This window comes from Hyperolius riggenbachi, chromosome 2 (assembly GCF_040937935.1).
Source record: "Hyperolius riggenbachi isolate aHypRig1 chromosome 2, aHypRig1.pri, whole genome shotgun sequence".
NCBI classification, from domain to species: Eukaryota; Metazoa; Chordata; class Amphibia; order Anura; family Hyperoliidae; genus Hyperolius; species Hyperolius riggenbachi.
This window is the reverse complement of record NC_090647.1, coordinates 194,513,312-194,530,651: the sequence shown is the minus strand read 5'-3', so window position 1 is coordinate 194,530,651 and position 17,340 is coordinate 194,513,312. Positions and strand designations below refer to the sequence as shown.

Genomic DNA, 17,340 nt, shown 5'->3' with positions numbered 1-17,340 from the left:
TAATGAGGTGATTTCTTATCTGCCTTCCATCATCTGTTGCTCTCCATCCACAGGTCCTTTCATGGACGCAAGAAGTGTGTATTTTAACCCTTAAATGTAAAAAGATGAGGTAAAATTAAAGGTCTTTTTAATAATAAACTCATTTTTAGAATGCATTTTTAATTTGCTATAGAGCTGCACTGGGTGTTAAAAATGATGCTCGGTTCACTTTAAGCAGTGCTTAAAGTGAATGGGAACCGCATTTAAAAAAATGAGACAGATACTTACCCAAAGAGAGGGAAGGCTCTGGGTCCTATAGAGCCTGCAGGCTCCTCTCCTGGTCCCCTCAATCCAGTGCTGGCTCGCCCGGTAGCAGTATTTTACTAAATTAGTAAAATACTGCTTTATCCGGCCAAAGGAGGCTTCAGAAGTCTTCAGGGAGCCTGAGTGCTCCTGAAGAAGGGCGGCCCTGTACTGCGCCTGCGCAAGCTCGCTCTCTCGCACGCTCACGTGTGTGCAGTATGGAGCTGCAAGTCTTCGGGAGGACACGGCTCCCGAAGACTTCCAAATACCCTTTCAATGGGGGATTGAAACGGAGGGGAGCCAGAACAGGATAGAGAGCGCCGAGAGAGGAGACGGAAGGCTCTATATGACCCAGAGCCTTCCCTCTCCTTAGGTAAGTATTTGCTTCATTTTTTTTAAAACGCGGTTCCCATTCACTTTAAAGAGATCCCGAGGTGGGTTTTAAGAATGCCATTAGGACACACAGGCTGGTTCTGCATACAATGACCAGCCTCTGTTACTATACTGTGCCCCCCGCGCTTTGCTGTCCCCCATAAATAAAACCGCCGTGCTAGCGACATGCAGTGTGTCGATAGCAGGCTATTTACCTCTGAGTGTCTGTCACCGCCGCTCTCCCGCCTCCTCTATAGCGCCGCTCCCAGTCTGCGTCCCTTCCCTCCCCGCTGATTGAAGGGAAGGGACGCAGGCGGGGAGCGGCACTATAGAGGAGGCGGGGTGTCTGTAGTGCTGAAAGTGGCCAGATTCTGACATTCAGACTACTTACCTTGAAAGATATTCATTTGATATGAATGAATACATGTGCTTGTATACAGACAATGTCTTCACGTGAGATCCTATGCAGGTCTAGGAAAGCAGTAGTGTATGGAGGTGGCCTTTAATATTTAGTCAATGAACATATTTGTATGGGGATAATTAACTTCATTTTTTCTGATCTTTAAGGTGCAAAAGAAAAACAGACTTCACTGCAGTTTAATAAGCTACACCATGAAATAAACAGTCTTAAAGAAGAATTGCACAATACTAAAACTCAACTGGAAGCTGAGCAAGCAGCACATCTGGAGAAACTTTCACAGGTAACAAGATTCTAGCTGGGAAAAGCAAACAAAATCAATGTATTACGGTGCATTCCTTCATGCTTATAAAGGAGCCTATTTATTGTTTTACTTTCTAGTAACATAAATATATGACATCTAATGTCCCACAGTATCCTCCGCCGCTGCACACTGTGCTCTTTTGGGACGGCGTGGATGCCAGGTGCACACCTAGGGAGTGTGGACTTGGCAAGTGCGCATCTGGGAGGTGTGGCTGTAGCACTGGTGCACAGGCCAGGATTATTTAAATCCTGTCCTAACAGTGTTCAGTGCTGTTTGCTCACCATACAGCTGCAGTGTGCACCAGCATGGTGCAGTGTGCACCAGCCAGCAGACTTAGTCTTCCTGTCAGTCCAGTCACTTCTGCCAGCCAGTCCAGGTCTTCCATGCTGGTCCATGCTGCCAATCCGGCTAGCCAAGGCCTACCTTGTCTGCTCAGCCAGTCCAAACCTGACTATGCAGCTCAGGCCTACCCTGTACGTCCAACCAGCTCAGACCTGTCCTTTCCGCCCAGTACTTTATTTCCTGTCAGTTCCTCTGTCGCTCTAGTCCTGATAGTCCTGCCAGTCCCTCCAGACAGTCCTGCTAGGCCCACCTGTTCAATTAGTACCTCCTGTCAGTCCTGATTGTTCCATATCTCCAGTCATTATTGCCACTCCTCCTGTCCAGTGATGATGGAATAAGGGGTGGATTCTGAACAGCTCATAGACTACTATTCAGTCCAGCCAAGCTGTATCTGACAGCACAGGAAATGAACACTGCAAACCCGTCCAGGTAAAATAAAACATTTTGTAATGCAAAAATGGTTTATTTGCAATATAGTACAGAAAAGGGTGAGCATTACAAATTCAGTATATTTCACTTCATTGGTGCAATACTGGTAATGATCACATCTGTATATGCTTTGAATATTCGTAATCACCAACAAACTACTCCCCTCCTCTGCTTACCCCTTTTCTGTAGGCCTGAACGATTTTAGGAAAAGATCGTATCAAGCGATTTCGATTCGATTCACAATTTCCTCCAAATCGTGCTTTGTTCCCCCCGTGTCCCTGTTTGTACCCCCCTGTGCCTCTCTGTCCCCCTGTCTCTCTCTGTGCCCCCACTGTGTCTTCTGTGTGTCTCTCTCTCTGTCTACTCTGTGCCCCCTCTGTGTCTTTGTATGTGCCTGCTCTGTGCCCCTTCTGTGTCTCTGTATGTGCCTGCTCTGTGTCTCCTCATTGCTCCTTCTGTGTCTCGCAATGTGCCCCCCCTCTCTCTCTCCCTGTGCCCCCTCTGTGTCTCTCTATGTGTCCGCTCTGTGTCTCCTCTGTGCCCCCTTTGTGTCTCTCTGTGCCCCCTCTGTCCCCCAGGCTTTGGCAGTGCTAGACATACCTTCCAGCATGAATCCAGCGATGCCCATCTATCCACTTTGCCTCCTGCAGGCTCTAATGCACGGCATACTTCCTGTATGTCATGTGGCATACAGGAACCAGGAAGAATGCTGTGCACAAGAGTCGGCAGATAGCGAGAGAGGATGGACAGCCTTGGACTTGTATCAGAAGGTTTGTCCAACGCTGCCGATGCTGCAGGATGCACGCACTTGGTTCTGGGGGAAGTTTGAAGTCGCTTCTTTAAACTGCCCCCATGCGTAAATCACGTAATTGCCACTTTGACGATAACGAAAATCAAGATCTTGGTGATCGTGATTTCAGTTTTAATTAGGTTTATCATTCATGCCTACCTCTCTGACTCTGCAGCTGTCCGTGGCAAGTTTTGCTGCTCCATATCACTTGTTATTGATATATTGCTGAAGGTGCCCTCAATGTAAAACTTACACTGGAGCCCATAGCTGCTTATCAAGTCATGACATTGTGGAATTGGTTAATATCTTTTCAACCTTTCTGAATATTTAGCTGCAGGAGAGTGAACAGAAGAAAACTGTGGAACTGGATGTGCTAAAGAAGTTTGACAAGTGGAAAGCAGAGGAAAGAGAAAAGTTTGAAGAAGAAGTGAAAAAAGTGAAGGAGATGTTTATGAAAGAACTTAAAGAACTGACTGAGAAAAACTCCTGTTTGGAAAATGTAAGGAAAAACTTGTGCTATAAAATATGTCACTGCAGTCACATGAGTAGTGTTGGAGAACGTTGCAAATCTTTGCCACCTAAAGATATTTTAGTAAATCGGGGCCACTGTTCTTCATCCTTGGAGGACCTCAGTAAATCAGGACCATTCGCTGAAGACCCTGACTGATGCAACTGAACCAGTTCCCGAGGCTGATTGCGACAGACTGCGGGAGGACAGTGAGGGGCTCAGACGTGCTTATGGGGCCGGAGGAAGCCCCGGGTAAGTATTAAATCTGCAGTATCAATAGTCTCTGGTACACTTTAAAGCCCATTCCAGTATTGTGCAGGTCTACAAGCTTGTCCTGTATGTCCTTCATCGGCTCTTTTTTCTTGCCCATGGTCATGGGGAGGTTGCAATGGATATGTAATGTAATAAACAACTTAACCTAGCTGTAGACACTCCCACTAGCAAACAACATAGTATTATACACAGTACAACTTTGCCCAGCTGTAGACACTCCCCCCAGTAAACTTCATGGTATAATGACATCTAGCCATAATTTGGAACGGTCAATGTGTACGCATTGTTTCAAGCTCTCAATTGGAAGAGTGGAAATAAAAACTGATCCTATCTTCATACTGAACTCCATTCATTTTATTATTGACATTGACAGGAGCTGCATGAAGTGAAACGACAGACTGTGCACAGGAAATCCGGGCTAGGCACCTTGGAGGAAAGCCCTTACACTGACACAGGTCAGGGAAAATCCAAGTGTCAGCATGACATTGAGAATGTAAAGGAGCTCTTAGAGAAGCAGGTAAAGTTTATATTTACTTTTTGATTACTCTTCCCCCCATCTGTTCATTTATTACAGTATAATCTTGTTATAGTAAACTCCAAGGGACCAGAAAAAGTGGTTTGCTATATCAGAAAATTACTATATCAGAAATTGTCCTAGAAATGGCCCAGCATGCCTTGGTACATTCTCTGCTGCAAAGGAGCAACTCTGTCTTTCCATTGGAGGTACAGTACAAGCACTTGCACATTTGATGGACTACAAGGTTAAGTAAACTTAAAGAGAACCTGTACTGAGTAAAAATATTTAAAATAAACACGAGGTAACTTCAAATGAACATTACATAGTTACCTTGCCATCAGTTCCTTTCAGAAGCTCACCATTTTCTTCTGACAATAATCCCTTCCAGTTCTGACAATATTTTGTCAGATCTGAAATATATCAGTTGCTGTCAATAAAATATCAGTTGCTGTCAGTTTTATCTGAGAGGAAAACTGATGTGCCAGGTAATGTCCATGTTTCCCTATGGCTCAAGTGGGCGATGTTACAGTTAAACAGTGTGCTGACCAGGAAGCTGTTATGGGTAATGGCCATTTTTAAAATGGAGGACAGAAAATTCCCTTGATCACAGTGAACAAACGGGACACAGGAGAGGAGAAAGACACTGAGGAGTAGACTTTATGGTTGGTAAGTATGACTTTTGTGGATGCTTATTTTGACTTTTAATTTTCAGTTCAGGTTTTCTTTCAGGGCTGCATAGCCAGGCTGGAAAAATTGCTGGTACAGTGTCCAAGACTCCTTAAAAAATTGCAGCCGTCACTGAATAGAGGCAGCCTCTCGCTTTCTGTGAGTGGCTCCGATATCCCCAAGGGCGAGACTTGCAGCACATGTCCTGCAAAACTTCCTGCTCACACTTGAGCCAATCATGAAGCCTCTCATTAAAATGCTGCCAATCATGATAAGCCACTCGCATCTGTAATGCAAGTGGCTCGGATACCTCTGCAGGCTAGACTTAGCTCTCTCCTCCACTCTCCTTAGTTTTGCAGCTAGTATTCACGCTCAGATCTTTACTACAAGTGAAAGTCGCCTGTACTGTGCTCTACACGCTACCAGGAGCGTCATCCAGGGCTGTTGAGTCGGTACAAAAATCATCCTACTCCTCAGTTTATGAAACCACCGACTCCAGGTATCCAAAATGGCTCTGACTCCTTGACTCCGACTCCTTAGGGCCTGTACACACTGCTGCATTTGCGCTGTTTTTAAAATCGCATGCGTTTTTTAAATTGCAAGGTCTTTTGAAAAATCATGAAAATCGTGAAGACCTGTACACACTGGTGCGATGCATTTTTAGAAAAATGCAGTCGCAGTGACTGCTTCGCTTTTTAAGCAATGCTTATGAAAAACGCAATGCATGTGATTTTCATTGCGTTTTTTTTAAAGCGGAACTGTAAAGTGTTTTTAAACACATTGTGTCACTTACCTGGGGCTTCCCCAAGCCCCGAACAGCCGTCCTGTCCCGCGCCGGTCCTGCCCGAGCCACCGTTCTCCCGCCGCCAGATACTTTCGGTTTCGCCGCCGGGCCACTGCGCTTGCGCGGCTCTGGCCACGCGTATCCTTTCTTTACGTCCCCGCTATTGCAGAGGGGAACGCAATGAAAAGATATGCTTGGCAGGGCTGCGCTGGCATCGACTTAGAAGTCGACGGCACGGCGGCGGGAGAACGGCGGCTCGGACAGGACCGGCGCGGGACAGGACGGCTGCTGGGGGCTTGGGGAAGCCCCAGGTAAGTGAAACAATGTGTTTAAAAACACTTTACAGTTCCACTTTAAGTAACCAATCAGTAAACCAGGAAAAGATAGCCTCAGCAAAATCGCAAGCGCACAAAAATAGCAGTAGAAATTTGATTAAAAAACACAATCGCATTGCACTGTGTTTGCGATTTCGCTTGTAATTTTCAGTGTGTACAGGCTATAAGTCTATTACTTACCAGGGCTGTGGATTTGGAACAAAAATTATATGACTCTGACACCTAAGTTATGAAGCCACCGACTCCAACTCCAGGTTCACAAAATAGCTCCGACTCCTTGACTCTGACTCCACAACCCTTGCGTTATCGCTAACAAGGGAAGAGATACCCGGGAGTACGTACAATCCCATGGTAGGACTGTGCCAATACTTTTATCCGTGTTTGCACGTTGCATCCTCTTTTGTTTATGTTCACATTATTCCTCATTTTCCCCAGGCTTCTTATTTGTACAGTATTGTATATCGAGCACCGGTGCCATTCTTCTTGCCTTACAAGCATCAGCTCACTTGTAACTAGCCTGAAGAGAACAGTCACACTGACATATGACGCATGCACCACCCCTTGACATATGACACATGCACCGCCCACTCTTTACTATATCCAGAGTCAGCATCATGTAGGGGTCAAAAAACATGTTTACTATAACAGAAGTTTTATTATATCAAAGTTTACTATACCAGGCATTGCTCCCATAGACTTATTATATATAGATTGGTTGGGACCTGGAGCGGTAGTTTACTATACCAGAATGGTAGTTATATCAGTGGGCTCTAAGCAAAAAACTGGGAAATGTAAGACTGCAGGTAATCAAGGATTTAGTGAAGCAGTATGTAAAATGTAATTGTTTATAAATATTTCAACCATAAATTTCTCCAAAGGAAGAAAAATGGAGATTATGCATCAATGAGCTTAAACAAGAGTATGACCGAGAAAAGAACCATGCTATACAACAACTTCAGCAAGAACATGTACGGGAAAAGAACCAAGTAATACAGCTTCTTCAGAAAGAATTTGACCGAGAAAAGAACCAGGTTTTTCATCAGCTTCAGCAAGAGCGAGACAAGGAAAGGAAAGAGAACAATCAGGTCATATATTAACCTCAAAAAGTGCATGGTTGTGTTAAAAGCTAGTTTTCTTTTAACCTCCCTGGAGTTATGATTATTTCCAGATTTAGGGTCTAAAAGCCGTGTAATTTTTTCACAAGCTTTTAGACTTTAAAAAGAAAAAAATGAAACTTACCACAGAGAGACCTGCAGCAGCTTCTGCTTGTAATTCACTCAGGCACGCAATTCCCGCTCTGACATGTGAATTTCCATCCCGAGCCTGACTCACAATTACCTCTAAGGAGGTTAAGGCCTCTTTCCCACCAGGACGTTGCGTTTTAGGGGACGTTATAGGTCGCATAATGTGCTCCTAACGCAACGCCTGGTGGTGTTGGAGGAGGACGCTACCTAGAGCTGCATTAAGCAGCTCTTGGTGCGCCTTTTTTGTCCTATGTGCTGCGGAGACCACGTGATCGGAACCCTGGTCCCGCCAGCCAATCAGCAGCCGCTCCAGGAAGTAAATACTGCACGTCACACAGTGCAGTGCATATTAATTAGCCATGTGGCTTGCTCCAATAGCGGAATCTCCCCTCTCCTCACATTACTGAGCATGTGCAAACAGTCTAACGCGGCTAAAGCCGCATATAACGTACTGCATGCTGCACTTTCTTTGAACGTGCAGCGTTACAATGTAACGCAATGTGGGCACTGTGAACAGCCCATTGATTTTTCATTACTGTGCGTTGGGCTGCGTTACAGGCTGCACTAACGTGTGCCTGTAACGTCCCAATGTGAAAGCAGCCTAAAGGGTACCTGAAGTAAGAGGAACACAGAGGCTGCCATCTTCATTCTCTAACAAACAATGCCAGTTACCTGACTTCTGTGCTGATGCTCTGTCTAATACTTTAGCGTAAACCTGAGATAAATAAAACTAATACTTTCGTGGAGCTTCCTCCAGCCCCCTGTAGTCCATGGGCTTAGTTTCCACCTGGTCCCCTCCATTGTCTTGCTGTCAGCCCCGGTAGTTGCTGATGTCATACTACATGGAATAATAAAAAAAAAATAGAATTGTAATAATGTGACCAAATTAATAATGAATCAGTTTAGGTTTGTGGCTGCTCAATTATGTTATAGGATAGGAGACCTGTACATGAGTTTTTTTTTTACTTACTCAACTGGACTTAAAGTGAACCTACAGACTAAAAATCGACTCAGCAGCACTGAAAAGGCTTGGTGTTTCTTTAACAGTTTCACAGCATCAGAACTTTGTTTCTCTTATACAAGCCTCATTTTTAGCTGCACAGAAGAAAACTGCCCGGGCATTTTTCCCCTGATGCTGTGCAAAGCATGATGGGATTTCTGATGATGTTGTTCTCGTTCTGCTGTTTTGTTTTTTTTTTACATTTTGAATTTGACATTTGATGCCTAGCGCGTGCAGCTGGGAGGGGTGTATCAGGACACAGGACAGTTGGAACTGTGTCTCATGCTCCCTGTCACCTCCTTTCAACCAAAAAGATGGCTGCCCCCATGACAAAGATGGCAGCCCCCATGAATCACAAACATTTGCCTGTTCTTTTAAAACAGGGTGGGTAAAAAATTATATTACCTATCTATTCTAATTAACATAACTAATGCAACTTAATGACAGTATGTTTGTTTAGGCTGAAGTTCCCCTTTAGAGACACTGAAGCGAAAAAAAAAATTATGTTATAATGAATTGGTTTGTTTTGTTTTTGTGATGATTTGCTCAGCTGCCTGTGCAGGCAGGCAGCCTTGTGACCATTGTGTAGGTTTGCATGCTGCAGGACTCTGGAAAGAAGAGTTTCTGTCAGTTTTGCAGCTTGTGCTTGCAGAGGAATTTGCATACGTTGTCATGCAAATTGCCTGGCCACATTCATTGGAGGCGTGTACTATAAGTACTATGTCTTTCCCACAATGCTTCGCTGTTCATAAGGAATCCGTCCTATGTAACACTCCTGGTAGGGTGTCAGCCATGCTCTTGGTTTGAAGATCAGCTTAGAGTAAATTCCTGGAATCTGCGCTAGGCAGGTTTTCCCTAGTGCAGTTAGGATTGTTTATCTGTTTGTTTGTCTGTTGCCATTGTCCTGTCCCAACGGTGGTCGACAGGAAATGGTTCTGATCTCTGTTCTTGGAGTATAGCTGGTGCAGCGGTTGCTACCAGCTATCTCTTCTGTTCTGCCTCTCTGGATCGCGCTAGCCACTTTTCGCTAGCGCTGGGGATCATATCTCTCGCTTGTCCTTGTTTTCGTGTGTCTGTCTTGTCTGCTACGCTTGCTGGAGGCTCGGTGAGGTAACCGTTAAGCAAGCGCTCGCGTCCTTTGTGTCATGTTTGTCTGTTATGGTTAGTTAGGCGTGCTTGTCTCTATTGTGCTTATCACGTGGAGACCGTGCATAACCGCGTGCACTGTTGCGAATGAGTGCGGTGTTCGCGGTTAGCTAGCGTTTGTTATTTTCCGTATCTCATTGTATTATTTGCTGTGCCTTTGCTACCCTCGTATTCTATTCTGATCTGCCTTGTGTCACGTCTGGCGATCGCACCTCTCGCGATCGCATTCCTATTTCATATCTGCTGTTGTGTGTGCGCGGTCGCGGGGTGGCGACTGGATTGGCGCACACACATACAACCTGTCCCTTTGCTCGTTCTCATTCGCAATCGCCTCTCTTGCGATTGCGTTCTGCGCTTCGTACAATTCCTGTCTGTCATTTGTGGAGGTACAGAGGATTGGTTCCTCTGCACTCCCCAGCGCCATCTGCCGACAGGAATTTCCCTCTACAGGTGCGTAGCACCTTTTGCTGGGTGCCTGCAAATATACGCTTGTGGAGGATTTCCGCCGTGTCAGCGCACGCGTTGTGCGCTGATCACGGAGAAAGTTCCACAATCATTAGTTTTTTTTTAACATTGCATCATTCTCTAATATTTGCAGTTTACACACTACTAAGCATTCTAAATGATTTTACAGAGCAGGCTAGGGAACTTTTGACCTGTCCTCTGGAGAGAAAAAGAAGATACTGTGGCTGACAGTTGAGATAACAAGCTTCAGACAGAGCTCTCTGCGACTTTGAAAGTCGTGGAGCTCAATGGCTCTTTTGCATAGATAACAACTGGAGTTTTTTTTTTACTCTTCCTGTACTGGAAACAAAATTAGACTTATGTCTCTGCTCTTAATGTTGTATTTATTAGCTGTACTACACATACAAATCATTATATCATATATTTATTTTTCCGCTTCAGTGTCTCTTTAAAGCAAACCCGAGGTGGCTTTAAAATAAAAAGTTGAATACTTACCTAAGGAGAAGGTAGTCTCTGGTGCCACCTCTTCATGCCCAAGCACGTCTGTACTGCACCTGCTTGAGTATGGCAGCGCCTGCACAATAGCTCGTGGATGAGCTTGCTGCACAGGGACAGCCTTACTTACACAGGCGCAGTACAGACATGCTCATACGTGGAGAGGAAGGCGGCCATGAGAACGTATCCCACAAGCTCTTGTTGGCTATGTTCAGAGGGTCCATGCATGGCAACAGTGGGGCAAGGAAGATATGGGGAGCTTATAGACTATCCAGAGAGTTTCCTCTACTAAGGAATGTATCTAACTTTTTTTTTAATTTTTTTTATTAAACCTGCCTTGGGATCACATTAACCTTTAAAGGAACCTTTGAGTATGAAGAATATGGAAGATGCCATTGCTTCATCTTAGAAATGTGATGTAACTGGCTGTTGTACAGTTTTCCTGCCTTTTCATAACTTTGAAACCCTTGACACAAAACAAGTATTTAGATTAGGCATTGACTCTGGCTCCACTGGCTGCATACTACTGGCAGGTGTATAGGTCAGTCTTCTAAGTAAATGAATATGGTATCACATGTATATGCAAAAAGAGGTGATTATGACGACTTGCTTTATTGCAAGGAGGCCATGTGGATATATAAGCTTGATACGCTGTATCCACATGGCCTCAACAGAGAATTAGACTTGAGAGCCTTCTTACATATGGAGGCATATAACTGACATTTGGTGGTCCTCATGGTCCTCCCCACGTGACAGTGGCTGTAACAAATGGGATGAATGTATAGCTGTGAATGACCTAGGACAGGCCTACTAGTTAGCTGAATATACTGCTGTCCGTTTTCCAACTAAGAAATAAATTGCTAATATGTTCATATTACCTGTATGGAAATAAGATCTATATCTGTGGACGATAAGTTGAGGTACCATCGCCTATCTATAGGCCAACCTTACTGTTAGAATCTGTCCTATGGATTGAAATGCTTTACTGACATCTTGTGGCAGCTTCTGATAATGTATAGCCTTCAAATTACAGTGCATAATGGAAACTGCTCTTTGAGCTTATTCCCTCTGCCTAATACTTTTAGCCATAGCCCCTAAACAAGCAGTCAGATTAGATATTTTTCGGAAGCTTGACTGGATTTGCTCCATGCTTTTTTTCAGGTGTGATTCATACATTACTGATCCATGAAAGATCAGCAGGATGCCAGGCAACTGGTATTGTTTAAAAGGAATATAGCAGTCTCGATATCCCTCCCACTTTAGGTGTTCTTTAAAGAAATATTGTGGATGCATAACAATTTCGATATCTAATTGTAGCATTTCTTCTTTCAGTTAAAAGAACTATCCATAAAACTATCACCAGTTGTCAAAAAATATTCAGGTAAGAGCTGTCATTTGGTGGGATGTCATTACTGACTGCCTGAACCAAGCCATATATATTTATCATGCGTACCCCAATGCCTTGTCATTATAGTTAGCAGATGGGAGTGAGCCTGTTGGTCTCATTAGTAATTATGGTAACTTTTAACTTCAATATTTTACAAAAGCACTTTACAGAAATATTTGAAAAATTCACATCTGTGTTTACTGTAGAAGCATATGAATACATGTACAGCCACTCACTGTGAGTGGAAGCTACTTTATTTTCCAATATGCTTTTGAATTTTAGGAGAAAACCCAGACAGACTGAAGAATAGTTGCATTAGTTATGTTAGCTGTTAGTTATCTAAACCCAGGAACAAAACATTGCGACACCCGAGATAGTAGCTTATCTATATCCAGTGTATGTAATAGCATGTTTTATTCTCCTTAATATCATTTTATATTTGAAAATTGTCTGTAACAAAGTGATAAAATATGCTGTGTTTGTTACTCTGTAGAGCCAACATTGGGGCAGTCATTGCAGCATGCTGAAAGAAAGCAATCTGTTACCACATCCATAACAAAAGGTAACTTACTCTACTGTTTTTGCTTTTCCTAACAGAAGGATTCAGCATGGTTGTAGAACTTTGGAGATAAACCGTAGACATACTCTTAGGCTGGCCAAGCACATATCGAATGGACCATCCAATGTGACATGCAGGGTTGTTCTGATCTTCAAACAGATTGGGAACAGGCAATACCAAATCTGTTTTTGACATAAATTCTAAAGTTTGTAGTTTTACTTGGGCAAAAAGAACCCTGTATATATTTGAAGTTAATTTTTTTTAATTTTTGTTTCTGCCTCATTGCTGTCTGAGCACATATAACAATCATAAGGGGGGGGGGGGGTTTGCTCACAACACATTGGCTTCTGGTTATTAGAATAGGTTTATAAAGGTACACTTTCACCTATGAGCAGCGTGTGAAAAGGTTGCTATATTAAATCCAATACAGAGATTAACCACTTAACGACCGCCTAACGCCCATAGGCGTCGGCGGGTCGTTAGTGGTATAGCATGGAAACGGTCGCTCGATCGAGTGGCCTTTCCATGCTAGTTCACGGAGACTGTCTGAGGGAGGGAAAGCCGGGGAGGACGGAAAGCACTGCGGAGGGGGGCTTTGAAGAGCCCCCCCCCCCCCCGGAAAGTGCAGGCAGCCGGCGGCGATCAGACCCCCCAGCAGGACATCCCCCTAGTGGGGAAAAAAGGGGGGGAAGTCTGATTGCCCTGGCTATTTCCTGATCGGTGCTGCGGGCTGGAGAGTCCACGCAGCACCGATCAGAAGAAAACCCCGTGGTCCTTAAGTGGTTAAGTTACAGGTAGACATTCATTCATTGTCCAATATGGGCATTAGCAACCAATATACAGTGTGGTAAATAATATTCTGGCAATACCACTCCATGATCTTAACTGCTCTGCGACCGCCTAACGCCAGTGGGCGGTTGCAAAATGACTCCCCCAGGACCGCCTAACGCCAGTGGGCGGTTGCAAAATGGCTCCCCCAGGACTGCCTAACGCCGATTGGCATCATGGTGGTCTCGCGAGATTTGGCAGGGAACGACCGCTCGCTCAAGCGCCCATTCCCTGCAGGGTCCCACGGAAAGCCGCCTCGATCAGCCTGCCAGCCGCGATCGGAGCTGGCAGGCTGAATTGAAGAAAAAGGAAGGTAATTTATTTGTGTACAGCACTGCGATATAGTGCAGCGTTGTACTTAGGACATGCCTGGCAGTTAACTGTCCCTCGGATGGGCTCATAATCTAATCCCTGCTATAGTGCTATGCCATGTAAGCATAGCATAGTGTATGGATCGTAGTCCTGGGCCAATTTTGGAGGTGGGAGGGCTGCAGAAGAAAAATTGTTGTTGTTTTTTTTAAAGATGTATTTTAATTAATTAAAAAAAAAAAAAGAAAGCTCTGTTGGTAGCAAGAAAAGGGGGTAATATTTATTTGGGTGCTAGGTTGTATGGCCGAGCAATAAACCATAAAAGCTGTGCAGTGCTGAATTGTAAAAAATCACCTGGTCACTAGGGGGGTGTAAGCCTGTGGTCCTCAAGAGGTTAAAGGAGACCTCCAGTGTAAAAAGAAAAAAAATTATATGAGCATGTAGCAGAAGTTATAACAGTAGCAGGAAAAAATGCCTAAAAGCTGGCCACTTGTGCCATAAAATCCAAGTTTTGTTGGTTAGTCACGCCCCCTTTCTGGAAAACTGCCATGACAGCTTTCTGCCTTTGCAAAGTCTGTTAGGAGATTGTGTCATGTGTGGGTGGGAGGAGCCTTAAGCTACATACACACGGGGACAGTTGTCCCCCGTTGCATGCATTTACGCGACCAGGGAGCGACAGCTCCCTGCCGGTGACAGCTGTCCACACGTCTTGCCAGAAAGGCAGAGACGCGGCGGAAGCTGTTTGTGAATGGAGTATCCCCCGGCCGGATGCTCCATTCACTTGCGTAGGTCTCCTGTCGCTAGCCCGCATACACATGCGGGACTAGCGACAGTTGCGGCGAAGGTGCGGCGACAGCTGTAGCCGGCGATTGAACATGTCAATCGCCTGGCGACAGCTCCGACGGGCGACGGTTCAGGGCGTGCGCGTCATACACACGGGCGACCTGTTGCCGCAACACGTGCGTGCTACGTGGTTGCGGCGACAGCCGTACCTCGTGTGTATGCACTATTAAAGTGTGGTCTGAGAGGTACTCTGCTTCTACCTGTGCCACTGAACCAGCCTATCTCAGAGAGGAGAGGTGAAGAGAGAAGTACTATGCCATGCCATCCACACTATATTGCATTCCAGAGCTGCCATGTTGCTGCATTAGATAAAAAAAGATGGGGAACAGTCATAGTAAGTGTCATTCTGGTTCTTTTCCACTTACAGCAGAGGTCCACTTAAATGTCTTTCTTCTTTATCCACTTTTTGGTTTCCTTGGCGGTATGTGTTGGGTCATATGTTGGAAGACTCATCCAAGACCCATCTTCAGTGTTCTGGCAAGGAAATGAGATTCCCATCCAAAATTCATGGCCACACAATGTGGTGAAGTTGCCCTGAAGTTGCCCTTAACCTGTAGCATTAAAAAAAAACCCAAAGCAAATGTTTCTACCTCTGTGCTTGAGTGTGGGGATGGTGTTCTTTGGGTCATACTCAGTATTTCTCTTCCTCCAAACAAGGTGGTTCAAGTTAATGCCAAAAAGCTTGATGCCAAAAAGCTTGATTTTGGTGTCATTTGACCACAGCATTTTCTTCCTAGCCTTCTCTGAGTCATTTAGTATCTCACTGGCCATCTAAAGTCAGGCCTTTTTAAACAAGGAGACCTTGCAGGCGCTGCAAGATTTCAGTCCATTATGTCTTAGTGTGTTACCAATGGTGTTCTTGTTGACTGTGTTCCCAACTGCCTTCAGATCATAACCAAGATCCTCCTGTGTAGTTGTGGGCTGATCCCTTACCCACATAGCCAATCTGTAGGAGCCAGAATTCTATCTGGGTTGTAGGGGATCAGATACTTCTTTCACTTTGGCAGAGGAGACCCTACAGCCGCGCCCACTCCCATCAACCAATCAGAAGCGCCGCGAGTCTCCCCTGACGTCAGCCGACCGGCAGGTCAGCTGACGCCAGCCGACCGGCAGGTCAGCTGACGCGCCTCCTCCCAGTATAAAGGTCCTGTCTAAGCGCACGCCCGCGCGATACAGCAACCCTATGAACTACTGATAATCCCATCCTCGGCGTGTTAGACGCCAGAGGAATGGGTGAAAGACCTGCCAAGGAAACCGAGGCAGCTGCGTAGTCACCCTGACTGCCCGCTGCTGCCTCTTCTAGGAATGTTACAGTAACCCCCCCCCCCCCCTTGAGGCGTGGACTCCGGACACGGTCCACCTGGTCTCACCTGAACCTCTTCCCTAAGTTCCTCCGCATCAATCACCAAAGGGAGGGAGGAAGAGGAATCTACCTGTATAGCAGGATTTAACAGGGACACATGGGAAGATCTAACCCCCCCTTATTCTGGAAGGCAGTGCCCACACTATGTCACCTGGTGCAAACTCCCACTCCTCAGACCGTCTCTCATCCACCTGTTAAAACGAGTCCAAAGTAGAAGCCGCATCCTCCCAAATTCCAGTAGCAGCAAGAACCACTTTCTCGGGAAGGATGTATACCGGGGTAGAGGGCTGCACTTAATGTTTTTACTACCTGGTCTGTAGGTAATAATGAACCTGAATCTCGCAAAAAACAGGGACCAACGAGCCTGCCTGGGACTGAGGTGTTTAGCCCCTTCAATATACTCTAAATTCTTGTGATCGGTATAGACCGTTATGGTATGCTCAGCTCCCTCAAGACAATGTCGCCATTCCTCAAAAGCAAGCTTGATAGCTAATAGCTCGCGATTCCCAATATCATAATTTCTCTCAGCGGGAGAAAACTTCCGAGAGAAATATGCACAGGGGTGCAACCTGCCCTGTAGACTGGAGTGTTGAGCCAACACAGCCCCAACTTCGATTTCAGAAGCATCCACCTCAACAATGAAAGGGAGAGCAACGTTCACATGTCTCAAAATGGGAGCGGAGCAAAACAACTGTTTAAGTGATAAAAAGGCAGACTGAGCTTCTGATGACCAATTGTAGGTATCTGCCCCCTTCTTGGTAAGCTCATTAAGAGGTGATACCACAGAAGAAAATCCCTTTATGAACCTCCTGTAGTAGTTGGCAAAGCCAAGGAATCGCTGGAGTGCCTTCAACCCCAAGGGTTGCGGCCACTCCAGAACAGCAGATACCTTCCTGGGGTCCATTGACAATCCTGCAGTAGAGATTACGTACCCCAAAAAGGGAACCTCAGGAACTTCAAAAAGGCACTTCTCAATTTTAGCATACAGGGAATTCTGCCGAAGTTTCCCTAAAACATACTTCACGTGTTCCCTGTGTTCAGCTAAATTGGATGAAAAAATGTCATCTAAATAGACGAGGACGAATCGCCCCAGGACTTCTCTAAAAACCTCATTAATTAACTCTTGGAAGACGGCGGGTGCGTTGCACAACCCGAAGGGCATAACAAGGTACTTGTAGTGCGCATCGGGCGTGTTGAACGCCGTCTTCCACTCGTCACCTTCTCTTATGCGAATCAGGTTGTATGCCCCTCTGAGATCAAGTTTAGTGAAGACACTTGCATGTGTAATCTGAGAGAATAGATCATCAATTAGAGGGAGAGAATAACGATTTTTTACAGTAATCTTGTTCAACCATCTGTAATCGATACACGGCCGAAGGACCCCGTCCTTTTTCTGTACAAAAAAGAAGCCTGCCCCGGCCGGGGACCTAGATGGAGCGATGAACCCTTTGGCCAAATTTTCTTTGATATACTCCTGCATGGCAAGTTTCTCAGGCCCAGAAAGATTATACAAATGGCCCCTAGGGGGCATACAACCTGATCTCAACTCAATGGGACAGTCAAAATTTCAATGGGGTGGAAGTCTGTCTGTGGCCCGGGGACAGAAAACATCCGCAAAGTCAGAATACTGAGTAGGCAACCCCTCCACTTGGACCTTGGTGGCACATACCGTGACCTTCTC

At 45.3% G+C, this 17,340-nt stretch overlaps 1 protein-coding gene across 5 annotated transcripts in view; it reads left to right on the top strand.

The window, feature by feature from the left end:
- DZIP1 (DAZ interacting zinc finger protein 1) overlaps positions 1 to 17,340 on the top strand; it is a 68,759-nt gene that overhangs the window by 20,659 nt on the left and 30,760 nt on the right. For all 5 annotated transcript variants that reach the window (XM_068267928.1, XM_068267927.1, XM_068267926.1 and 2 more), the window contains exons 4-9: positions 1,222 to 1,355; positions 3,269 to 3,436; positions 4,092 to 4,235; positions 6,899 to 7,105; positions 11,703 to 11,751; positions 12,251 to 12,319. In XM_068267928.1, coding sequence (XP_068124029.1) covers positions 1,222 to 1,355; positions 3,269 to 3,436; positions 4,092 to 4,235; positions 6,899 to 7,105; positions 11,703 to 11,751; positions 12,251 to 12,319 — 771 coding nt within the window. The remainder of the gene's footprint in view (positions 1 to 1,221; positions 1,356 to 3,268; positions 3,437 to 4,091; positions 4,236 to 6,898; positions 7,106 to 11,702; positions 11,752 to 12,250; positions 12,320 to 17,340) is intronic.